Source organism: Lactuca sativa, chromosome 5 (assembly GCF_002870075.4).
Source record: "Lactuca sativa cultivar Salinas chromosome 5, Lsat_Salinas_v11, whole genome shotgun sequence".
NCBI lineage: Eukaryota > Viridiplantae > Streptophyta > Magnoliopsida > Asterales > Asteraceae > Lactuca > Lactuca sativa.
Window position 1 is genome coordinate 78134508 of NC_056627.2, and position 12729 is coordinate 78147236.

Sequence of the window (12729 nt, forward strand, 5' to 3'; positions counted from 1 at the left end):
ATTAGTGGAATTGCACTGATATAGATGAACTAAGGTTTCTTTCATTGACACCTGTGAACTACTATCTACATTTTTCCTACTTTTAGCCTAGCATTAATTCTTATATTTGTATTTAAAGTGATGTAACTGCATTTGAGAATACAGAGTTAATTGCCCCACAATTCTTGTTGTTTGTTTCTTCTCCGAGAAGATTTACCTCCTAAAATTCGTTACTAATTAATAAATTGAATAACTCAATATTGACTACCAAAATTTTTTAGAGACACGCAAGTTGTTCAATGAAATGTTTTGGCTCTCTGGAACACACCAAACGCTAGTCTAATGTATATATCACCATCTTTTATCAATCTTTAGGAGACTCTTCAAGTTTCCAATTTGGCAAACAGAATGCATTTTCATGCATTCAAGAACGAATTCACTAAAAATGTGAAAATTGATTCGGCAATAGATAAAAGTTCTTGATTAGTTTCTTGATTTGATAACAAATACACACAAAAAATGTCGGAAGATGGTTTTGTTTTTAATCATGATGTTTGATTTTTGGTTGAATAAGTTCACAAGATCTAAGCCCTTGTTTAGTTTTAAACAAGGTAAAGTCGGCCCTGATATATATATATATATATATATATATATATATATATATATATATATATATATATATATATATATATATATATATATATATATATATATTGATGTGGCAATGGGAACCATTTTTGAAAAATGAATGTTATTGCACTGATGTAAGTAGTCATTGCAAAGCTCATGGCACAATTAAAAGATTAGTGAAATTGCACAAATATAGATGAACTAAGGTTTCTTTCATTGACACCTGTGAACTACTATCTACATTTTTCCTACTTTTAGCCTAGCATTAGTTCTTATATTAGTATTTAAAGTGATGTAACTGCATTTGAGAGTACACAGTTAATTACCCCACGATTCTTGTTGTTTGTTTCTTCTTCGAGAAGATTTACCTCCTAAAATTCGTCACTAATTAATAGATTGAATAACTCAATATTGACTACCAAAATTTTTTAGAGGCACGCAAGTTGTTCAATGAAATGTTTTGGCTCTCTGGAACACACCAAACGCTAGTCTACTGTATATATCACCATTTTTTTTTATCAATCTTTAGGAGACTCGTCAAGTTTCCAATTTGGCAAACATAATGCATTTTCATGCATTCAAGAACGAATTCACTCAAAATATGAAAATTGATTCGACAATAGATAAAAGTTCTTGATTAGTTTCTTGATTTGATAATAAATACATACAAAAAATGTCAAAGATGGTTTTGTTTTTAATCAAGATGTTTGATTTTTACTTGAATAACTTCACAAGATCTAAGTTACAAAGGAAACTTCTACATATTGTTGCTAGTACTTGAGCTCAAGAAATGAAACTAGTATGGAACAATAGTGCGTACGGTTGATGGACCGCTTTTCATGTCCTCCAAAATAAGCTTCCGAAGAGACTCTGTCACTACACCTTCTTTTCCTGCAAATATATTAAAAATAAAAAATAAAATACAAATTATAAATGGAACAATGTTAATAAAACGCACATCAAAACGCCCCCTAAATTGCATAAAAAGATTTGAAAAATTTTCTTACCATTGCCTATGACTTGATCATCCCATTGCAAAACCGGTCGAACAAGAACTCCACTACCAATCAACATCATTTCTTCCGCCCCTTTCCCTTCCTCCACCGTAACATCTTTCACTTTCACCCCCCGAACTTTCCCTTCTTTTACCAAATCACCCGCAAGTTCCAAAACCCTTTTCGCAGTACACCCACTAAGTATTTTATCAAAACTAGGCATCAAAAGCTCGTTCTCTTTTGTAACAAAAGCCACATTCATATTAGGCCCTTCTGCAACAAACCCTTCTTCATCCAACCAAATCGCAGCATAACCACCGTTTTCTTCCGCTTCCATTTTTGAAAGAACATTCGGGAGATAGTTTACACTCTTCATGATGGCAAACTGCGGCGGTTTTATCGGAATAGATGATGTAATTACTTTTATGCCCTTGTAGTTAGGAGGCGATTGGTCTTGGATCACGACGGCGTAAAGAGCGGATTGATGGCAGCCTGTGGGGGAAAGTTGGAAATCACCGGGACCCGATGAAATCCAGTATCTTAATGATCCGTTTTTGCAATTTGAAGCACTTACAGTTTTTAAAAGTATTGTTTTTGTGGTTTCTTTATCGAAAGGAAGGTTTATTCTTGCCTTGCTTGCAGAACTGAGGAAACGATCAAGGTGTTGATCCAACTCGTATAGGCATCTGTGTCAAAGGGTAAAATGGTCATTTTGTTGTAATAGAAAGAATTAAGTTAAATGACTAACCCGTTCACTATAGCGGCTGTATCAAAAACACCATGTCCTCTATGAACCATGTGATCATCCATGGGAATCACCATAGCAGCTTCATCAGTAGTGATTCCACCAAAAACACTCGAGTACATAGCCAGATATCGTTGTGTGCTTTTGTAACTTTCTTTATTTCTCCTCAATCTTTCTATTGCCTTCACAGAATTAGATCATTTTTAATGGGAATTTTATATCAAATCTTAGTTTCACTTCCTAAATTTCATTATGCTTACCCTTGTTTTCTGTTTCTTTTAAAAAAGCAAAAGATTTTGAGAACTTTGAAAAGGTAAAATGGCTCAAATGACATGAAAAGCTCAATTTTAAGACTATTCAAAGAGAGAGTATACCTCTGAAGCTGAAAGAAGCGGAATATCATATACACGAGTACTTTCTGCAAGAACCAACTGAAAAAACTAGTAAGAATATCTTAATTTTGCGATTAAAAAGGTCAACTTTGCCCAAAATTGACAAGATTATTATTTTGAATTTAACATGGAACACTTTTTACTTGTAGATCATGTAGCGAAGATCAATTCCCTAGATGAATTTTTAATAAATGTATATGAAATTTGAAGTAGAAAAGTAGCATGTTTGACCTACAAAAGTCAAACTGCAGCTTTTCTTCTAAACTGTACTGTTTCCTGTAAATTAAACAAAACCCAAGACGAAATCGTACGTATTCGTACACAAGTAGAATCTCTATCAGTTAACAACCATTAAATATCGTATTTACGTAAAAAGAACAAACAATGTTTTAAAATAAACCCATGAAAATGTATTGAAAACTCACAACTTACCAATGGATGAAGCTTTAACCACGTGGGATCGTCTCGGAGATATTCCACTAACCCTAGACTGAGAAAATTGAAACGAGGTTCTTCGAAGTGGATGAATGGTTGAGAATTTCGAAGGAATTGGTGGTTGATCGGCGGAAATCAGCTGGAATTGTGGGGTTTCAGAAATTGGTCTCTTGAGGTACGAGAGAGAAGCCATGGAAATCAACCGGAGTAATTGGTCAATTGGTTGTTGATCGGCGAATATTTTGAATGTTTCGATCGAATTTGAAAGATGACAATTGATAAGGTGGTTGCCGGCCGTCGGAGTGTCTGTTTATGGGGAAAGTTTCAATTTGGTCCCTGAACAATACTATTAGTAGTAGTACACTTGTCCCTAAACGAAGAATTTAAAGGAATGCAAGACAAACGCAAATTATTATTAGAGTAAATTACAGTCTTGGTCCCTGTGGTTGTCTATGTTTAACACTTACGATTTTTGTTGAATAGTTTGATAACAATGGGAAAATACCGCAAATAGACAAAAAATTGGGGTCAATTTCTAAATTTTGACATAAAACTAGAATTTTCCAGCTATAGACATACATTTCGCGGAGGACCCTCCACGGACCTCTGCGGAGCGACGTCATCTCCGCGGACCACCCGAAAGTATGATTTTCTAACGTTTAAAAGATTGTTCCGCGTAGGCCATCTGCGGATACAATAACACCTCCGCGGAGTGAATTGTTTGGAGGTCATAAATTCCTCTACAGAGATGATGACGCGGAGCTCCGCGGAGAGAGTAATGTCTCCGCGGAATGGGTGGTTGGGACGGATTTTAAACGGTTTTTTTTGATAGAAAGTGTTCTTTTACATTTTTTTTAGCTCCATTTGTTCGATAGATTAGTTCCTTTTCATTTGATTTTCAAAAACAAATATGAGTTTTGTTATTTTATGTACTGGGGGTTTTTGGCAGATAAATAATGGGATTAACACCTACATTAGACCAAACTTTAACAACTTAAGTTTACTCCTTCCGCCAAATTTTGATTGTCGAATGTTGTTTGATTTGGTCAAAAGTAAAGCTAATGTGTTCAATAGTAATATATCATTGTCATTTCAACATCCGGTTCATGAGTATGTTATGAATATTTTAGACGAAGCAGATATTCATCAACTCAGAAATGTAATTTCTGAAATGAAGGAGATTGTGCATTTGTATTTAAAGGTGTTTCAGGGATTGGTCGAACAGACAGAAGTGGTTGAGAAATTTGTACCATACAATGTTGAAAACGTTGTATCTGATAATGTTGAAGAGTGTCCAAAAGAAGAAACTGTGGCAGTGTATACGGTTGAAGAAAAAAATTTATATGAGTTTGGAAGATTGACTGACAAAATTATGTCAGATGGTGAAGAGTCAAATGAAGGATGGTCAGAAGATGAGTTCACACACGGGAAAAAAGCTTCAGACATATTTTACGGTATGCCTCCCATACCTGATTGTCCTGACCCTATTGTTGAACCCGAACCATTTCACAGTTTAGGTCCAAATGATGATATGTTTGTTCGTCAAACATATGATAACAAACAACAACTAATATTTGCTTTGAGTCTTAAAGCAACCAGAGAAAAGTTTCAGTTTAAGACCAAACATTCTAACAAAAATCGTTATGAGGTATATTGTGAAATTTAGAACTGTAGTTGACGTTTATATGCAAAACGCCTTAACCCCACTAATGAATTTGAAATCAGGACTTTCGACAATGTGCACACATGTTCGTCATTACAGATACACCCTAATCATAAGCATGCTGATAAAAAAGTGATGGGTACTATATTGCATGAGATTATGGGAAAAACTCGTTCCAAGGTTTGGAGGCCTAATGAAACATCAAGGGATTTGAATTGTAACATCCATAAAAATCAGGCCAAATTTAAACTTTTTAAAACATTTAGAAACCATCAGTTATTACTAATTTGTTTTCAAAACAATTCTATATCAGAGTATCCCAGAAACATAGTCATAAAAGGTGAGGAGCTGTACGATCACGCCTATGCCTTCCTGCGCTCATTTGATGTACCTGAAACAATAAATTGAAATTGTAAGCCCGAGGCTTAGTGAGTTACCCCCAAAATACCGATACATATACAGTCCACATAACGATATCAACAATATCATAACATAACCACTGAACAGAACAACACGTAATGGGTCCATAGCTTCACATACTGGAATACCCCTGGGCCCACAATGTGAGTCTAGAATGCCTACCGAGCCCTCAGCTCACATCTGGATTGCTACCGAGCCCTCAGTACGAGTCTGGAATGCCTACCGGGCCCTCAGCTCGTATCTGGAATGCTCCTGAGTCCTCAGTATGATTCTGGAATGCCTTCCGGGCCCTCATCTCATATCTAGAATACTCTAGGGTATGTTGGCTACCGCACGGAGCAGTACCGCCTCAACCCATCCCACTGAACATGTCGACATGTAACAGATAAATACACATACAGGAAATCAAACAATATCACAAGTAGTCCTACGGACCTACCAAACTAGCATATCAACTGGAATACATCACTAGCATGCAATACTAACTCATGATCAACATCTAACACTGCTAGTATAATACATCTAATGGGTCGGCCTTGGTGCCTTAGACCCCTTAGTATAGTGAGGGATAACTCACCTGGCACTACTGAAGTCCCGCTGATACAACTCTAGCTGCTGGTTGACAGATTCCCGAACTATCAACATCAAACAACACCCAATTAATAATTAGGTTCCAAGCCCAAGGTCCAACTCACACTATAAAAGCCCAAAAGTCAATAATGGGCCAAAGCCAAACATATGGCCCAACTTTCCAAATTGGGCCCAGACCTCTGCATGGTCTTTCCTTAAGGCCCATCCAATTATTCCAATCAAATTTCCATGGCCCAAGATCACATAATCATAAAGGCCCAATTATGGCCCATCTGTGGCCTAATTTTCCAAATTGGGCCCAAGTCCTCACATGGGCCTTATCCTAAAGCCCATCTAATTATTTTGGTCCATTAACTTGTTCTTGGATGGCCCACCAATAGTCCAATCGCCAAGGCCCGATAAGAAGGCCCAATTCAAGGCCCGAATGAGATTAGGGTTAAGTGTTTCTTACTTAACCCATTAAGGACTTAATCCTTTAAAGACTATTATTGCCTTAAGCTAGTTGCCAATGGTTATCAATTATTATTTTAAATTTAATAATTAATTCTCGTGTGTCCCAAACGATTCCCAAGATTAGGGTTTTATGCCCTTAGGGTTTTCCAAACCCTAATTAGGGTTTTCCAAACCCTAATTAGGGTTTCTCGACCCAATGCTAGCCCATTAGTCCATTGATTGGGCTTTTAGGTCACATTAGACCTTATTGGCCCATTAGGGTTCCATTGGGTTCACTGGGGCTTCTTTGGGCCCATTAGGGTTTCATTGGTCTCACATTGCCCAACATTCCTCAAACGAGGTCCAAACGCAATCAAAGCACACCGCCACCCAACACGGCGGCCGGTGGCGGCAGGAGGCGACAACCACCACCTCACGGTGGTGGTTTGAGTTTTCTTTTCATTATTCATATTTTTTTTACAAATTACAATAATACCCTCTCAACACACACACCACCACTAATAACACATACTAAGTACACACACAACCGCACCGTGGCGGCAAGTGGTGGTAAATGGCGGCCATGGTGGTTCCCATACAATTTCCGACCTACAGAAAACACGCACACAAACACATTTACACGACTTCTGTTATGAAATAACCCAAGCCACCCACCTGGCGGCGATGGTAGCATAAGGAGTCCGACAATAGCGACGGTTGATGGGTCCTAACAGCCGCGAAGAAGAAAGTGGACGAAGCAACAGCAGCGGCGCATCGCCGGAACAGAGACGGAGAAGGGAAAGAAAAGAACGGCAGGGAGGTGGTGGCGGCGGAATGCTTGAACTCGCCCGACAGCAAACGTGGGGGGATTCTGGTGGTCGCTATCGCCGGTGGTCAACAACTCTCGGGGCTCAAAACGTCTAGCAGCCACGCTGTGGCGGTACCCGGTGGTTACGGTGGTCGAATGGCGGTGGAACGGTGGCAGCACCCGACGGACAATCTTCCGGCTTCAATCGAGATGGCAGCGGTGTTATTTGGTTCGGCGACCCACGGAACCAACGTCACGGAAGGCTACTCGTCGCAGTCGTGGTTGCACCGTTGGTTGGCTTGGATGTTGCGGCCGGACATAGCAGCCATGGATGCGACGGCTGGATAATGGAGGAAGGGAGAAGAAGGAGGGTGGCGGCTAAAGTTAGAATGGTTAGGGTTAGGGTTTACCGATGATGCTTTGGGTTATATACCCGATTTATGAAACCTTGCCCCATAATGACAAGTTTACCCCTTTTCTTCCTCATTTCTTTCAAACTAAATCCATATTTTACACTTCTAACACTGCCTTCTGAAACCTTTACAAATCAAGTCCAAATTGTTACCAATCAGCCCCTCCTCTACAAAATCTTCTCATCTTAGGTCTAGAACTTACTCTTTAGTCCCTACTTCCATAAATCCTTACAAATTAAGTCCCCAAAATTATACTTTAACCCCACTAATTATTATTACATTTTGGGCTCAAATAATATAAAATAATAATAATTACTTCCCGGAGTTCCTGATTTATTATTTAATTAGTCTACATAAAACGGGATGTTACATGAATGCTTTGCTGGAAATCAATGTAGATTACAAACAAGCTTGGCGTGCAAAACAATATGCTATGGAACTGTTGTTGGGATCCTCTGAAGAATATTTTTCCAAACTTCCTATTTATTTTCACAATTTGAATAGGCATAATCCCAATACAGTGGTCTATATTCAAATAGATTCTAAAGATAGTTTTGAGTGTTGTTTTTATGCCATTGGGAGCACGGTAAATACAAAAAACTTGTTGTTATTTAATATATAATTTTTTTAAACAATTTATAGAGTGTTTATGTGTTCCATTTTAATATATTGCAGATACGAGCATTCAGACGTTTTTGTCATAAAGTTATAATTATGGATGATGTAACAACCATAAATTTTACGTCAAATTTAAACTTTTTTAATCATAAATAAAAACCACATAGCATTGTTTACAAAATGTTTTCAAATCATTTTCCATCAGAGTGTCCCAAAAATCATAACATAAGGATGAGGAGTGATACGGTCATGCCTTCGCCTTTCCACGATCTCTTGAAGTACCTGAAACAGTAAACTAAAAACTGTAAGCCCGAGGGCTTAGTGAGTTACCCCTAAAATACCAATACCACACCGACAATACCACAACATTAATAATCAATTCAATCAACATGCATACTGGGCCATCGGCCTTACTGGACCGCCCTACCGGGCCTACAGTCTGTCTGAATCCATCCCGAGCCTTCGGTATGAATGGTCTGCCACGTGGGCCTACAATCCCCCCTGGTCCGCTCATAGGGTATATTGGCCTACAGCACAAAGCAGGACCGCCTCAACCCAACCACAAGTAAATAACCATGTGCGCATACTATCATATACAGGCATATATAAACATCAAACATATCTGTCACACTGATCATCAATCATAGAATCCTCCTGTAACTAGAGTAACGACCTAGCAGGTCACTAACACACCAATCCCTATGGATCATAAAAGCATAACATACTGTCTACCTCGATTCCGAACTAACAAATCATAACCACATGCAACATACCATAACAATAAAAACTAAAGGGCCGGCCTTGGTGCTGTAGACCCTATCGATATAGTGAGGATAACTCACCTTGCAAATATCGACTCGGAAGATACACTCCAACTCTTAGATCACCCGGCACCGGCTCCACCACCTAAGATCATAGCACAATATGCTCATAAGTCATTAACCTTATAAGGTACCCCATAACCCACTAGTCAACCCCTGGTTAAAGTCAAAGCCCTCAGTCAAGGTCAACAGTCCATGTTGACCCCAACTCGCCGAGTACCATCTGCTACTCGCCGAGTTTCTTGAAGTACAATCCAACTCGCCGAGTCATCGGGGTGACTCATCGAGTTCCTTTGATTCTCGTTCGAACTTTAAGGCCACCCGTCGATTTCCCTCCTTGCAACTCGACAGATACACACTCATACATATCCAAGAGAAAACTCATCCAACTCGTCGAGTTGTTCTCCAACTCATCGAGTCTTATAGCGATCTTCATCGGACTCGCCGAGTTGTTCATCAACTCGTCGAGTTCACGACCATCTTCATGTGACTCTCCGAGTCAACTTTGTGACTCGCCGAGTCCATTTAGTCATTTTATCATGCAGACAAATTTTAAGCCATGGTAAGGCCCTAAATTGTAGATCCAAATTCCTTAGGCCTGCTTATCACGTAAAGTTGCAAACTTTACGTGCATGCAAGGCTCCAATGACTCAAAAGCCCAAACTATGCTTGAAATGGGGTTTTATACTTAGGGAGGGGCTCAAACTTGCCAAAGCTAAGAACTTTATGGTCCTTCAATCCATAGAGAGTTCACATCTGAAGTTACAACTTCAGATCTTGGCTCATACTCCATGAAATGACTTTATAACCCAACCAAGAACCCTAATCTCCAACCAAGGAGGTCTAGAATGAAATAGAAAGGAGGATAACAGCTTGACACCTTCCCAAGAGATGACAACTGGAGTAGATCCGGATTTTCCCCAAGCTCCTTGCTTCAAACCACTTGCTTCCCTAGCTCTTTTCCACCAAAAATCCTCTTCCAAGGCTTCAAACACACAATGGGCACACACATGTTTTAGGGTTTGCTAAGAGACTACAAAGAGGCTTAAATAGGTTTGTGTTCCCTTAAATAGGGTGCACAACCCTAGGATTTAGGGTTTCACCTACCAGCTCCTACTCGTCGAGTCCCAATATGGACTCGTCGAGTGGGTTACTTAACCCGCGATCCTTCCCGCTGCTACTCGACGAGTAGATCAACCAACTCGTCGAGTATGGATTAACCCAATAACTCATATTTAGACAATACCTGAGAATCGGGGCGTTACAGATGGTGCCCATTAGAAGGGTGATTTTAAGGGAACCATATTGCATGCAGTAGTTATGGATGGGAACAACCAGGTACTGCCCCTTGCGCACGGAATATGCAAAAAAGAGAGTGGTCTTACTTGGACATGGTTTCTGGAAAAGTTGTATGAATGTGTTGGTGACTGTCAAGAATTGACTTTTGTAACTGACAGGGTCGATGCAATTCGGGTTAGTATTGAAAATGTTTTCCCACATGCTCATCATGGCTTGTGTGCTTTTCATCTACTAGGAAACATAGTACACAGGTTTGGGAAAAATGATAAAACAAAAGTGTTGTTTTGGAGGCTTGTGAAAGCTTACAAAAGAAATGTTTTTGAAGAATTGTGGTACAGATTTAGTTCTACTAGGCCGCAAGTAGCAACGTATCTAAGTGAAATCCCCCATGTTAAATGGACTAGAGCATATTCGCTGTCGAAACGGTACGATTACATGACCTCGAACAGTGCAGAGTCCATGAATGCTTTATATGTAGATGCAAGGAAGATGCCTATAATACCCCTTCTTGAGTTCTTCCGTCGTCTTTCACAAGAATGGTGTAACAAGCATCGCATCGAAGGAGGTATGAATTTAATTTGGACTTTAATTAGGTCGAATAATAAGTTAATTATATATATCTTCTTTACGGGAAACATTCAACAGTTCTAACCGAGTGGGCTGAAAAAGTAGTTAGGAAAAATGAAGAGCGTACAATAGGATGGTCCGTTTCTGGTGTTTCAGATGCAATATATCAAGTTCATGATTTCAAACATGGTGGCATAGTTGATCTGAGGCAAGAGACTTGTACATGAAAATATTGGGAAGGAACTGGGTTGCCTTGTGGTCATGTCATAATGGTCTTGAAGCACTTGAAAAAAACTAACTTCGGACATCTGGCTATAGATGCTTACAAAATGGAAACGTACCAAAGTACGTATGAGGAGCCGGTTTACCCTCTTCCAAAACCATGTGATTGGGAAATTCCTGCTGAGATGATGGTTGTTAGAACCCCCGATAATGGATACACGTCAAGTTGGTAGACCGAGAAACAGAAATCGTATCCCGTCACAAGGTGAGGAACCTATAGTAAGAAGGTGTAGTAGATGTGATAGTACAACACATAATGCAGCTCCTTGTCCGGCATTGGTCCCAAAGAAGCAAAAAACGATACAAAAAGTAGTGCGGCATCAACTTGTAACACAAAAGGGAAAAGGAAAGGAACAGAAGGGACTCAAGAGACGTTAGACACGCACTGGACACAAGAGACGCGTTGGACGAGTGGGACGCAGAGAGAAGACTATTGTTCAACGTTTGATTTGAATGATTGATGTTGTATTTATAATTAATTATGTTTTGTTTTAGAGGACATTAATTTGTGTACTTTGAAATGGTGTCTTTATTTTAAAGATGATGAGTAATATTATGATTATATTAGTGCATAATTACTAGTAGAATAATAACTAATACTCGGAGATAATACATTCAACAAACCAGAAACATATAGTAAACGTACAACAATAGTAATTGACTTAAGGGAATTGCAAAGGATACTTTTCTTTCTCCATTGTTATGTAGTCGTCCCTAATTCTATTTTATCTTCCATACGGTCCTTTTGGCTACCAAGTTCTATCATTTCTGCATCCTTGGTAGCAAGCCATTTTCAGACAGTTTGATATTCTAAGTTTTTTTTATCCATTCCTCATGATCTTTGATTTTTTTTTAGTAATCATCATCCTTTCCTCAACCTCTTTGCACTCCGCAACAATGAGGTCACGATGTTCAGTGAGAGCTCGAGATGAGTCTTTATCTTTTTTTGTTGTTCTTCATCCCATTGTAGTTGTTGCAAAGCATCCTCCGACATATATGGCTCTCTTAAATTTGGTGATGGGGCAAGAAAAGGGTCGATTGGATCACAACAGAAACAATCAACTTCGTTGCACGAGAAAATATACAAAGTTGAAGATGAACTCATTTTAAATTTTAAAAAAATTATAACTCTATACCAAAAATCCAACGACCATCCATGACTATATGTAGTCCCTTCCTCTCCGCAGAGAGTTGTTGTCAGTCCGCAGAGGTTTTTGTCAGTCCGCAATAATGTTTGTCAGTCCGCAGAGCTGTTTGTCTAGTCGTTGTCATCCATACATTACAATTATGGGATTACAATTATTTATTTAAAGGTAAACATTTTTTATTAAAAAGTAAAGAACGTCAACAGACCATTACAACTACGGTTAACATAGAACTGAATACAAACTAATATTCGTTGTGATCCATACAATACAGTTCAATTGAATTGGCATGGAGGTAAGACCACAACTCTTTCAACTGGTTTTTCCCAATGCCTAAAGGTTGGAATAGGATTGACCGTCTCAGTTTGATAAGCATTTCGATACACCGTTGTACTTAACTTTAAATTTACCATTTGATGGATTTCTGCAATTTCGAGTCTTTGTAGTGAAGCTATAGCATGCTCACAAGATATACCACATTTTTTCCATTTACC

The 12729-nt window shown here is 38.8% G+C and overlaps 2 protein-coding genes across 3 annotated transcripts; one reads left to right on the forward strand and one right to left on the reverse strand.

Annotated features, from left to right (window-relative positions):
- Window positions 1-1231: 1231 nt before the first annotated feature.
- Window positions 1232-3542, reverse strand: LOC111885870 (D-amino-acid transaminase, chloroplastic). Of its 2 annotated transcripts, none has more exons than XM_023882096.3 (5): window positions 3174-3542; window positions 2724-2767; window positions 2353-2531; window positions 1617-2290; window positions 1232-1500 (listed from the first exon to the last, which is right to left on the reverse strand). In XM_023882096.3, the coding sequence occupies exons 1-5, from the start codon at window positions 3367-3369 to the stop codon at window positions 1406-1408; spliced, it is 1188 nt and encodes a 395-aa protein (XP_023737864.1). In that variant the 5' UTR covers window positions 3370-3542; the 3' UTR covers window positions 1232-1405. The 2 variants fall into 2 exon arrangements, with proteins under 2 accessions (XP_023737864.1, XP_023737865.1); XM_023882097.3 differs by having other exon boundaries at window positions 2724-2780; window positions 3174-3311.
- Window positions 3543-10262: 6720 nt separating this feature from the next.
- LOC111885851 (uncharacterized) lies at window positions 10263-12200 on the forward strand. The gene is made up of 4 exons (XM_023882078.1): window positions 10263-10806; window positions 10887-11027; window positions 11127-11255; window positions 11947-12200. Exons 1-4 carry the CDS (start codon window positions 10263-10265, stop codon window positions 12198-12200), a joined length of 1068 nt encoding a protein of 355 aa, XP_023737846.1.
- Window positions 12201-12729: the final 529 nt, after the last annotated feature.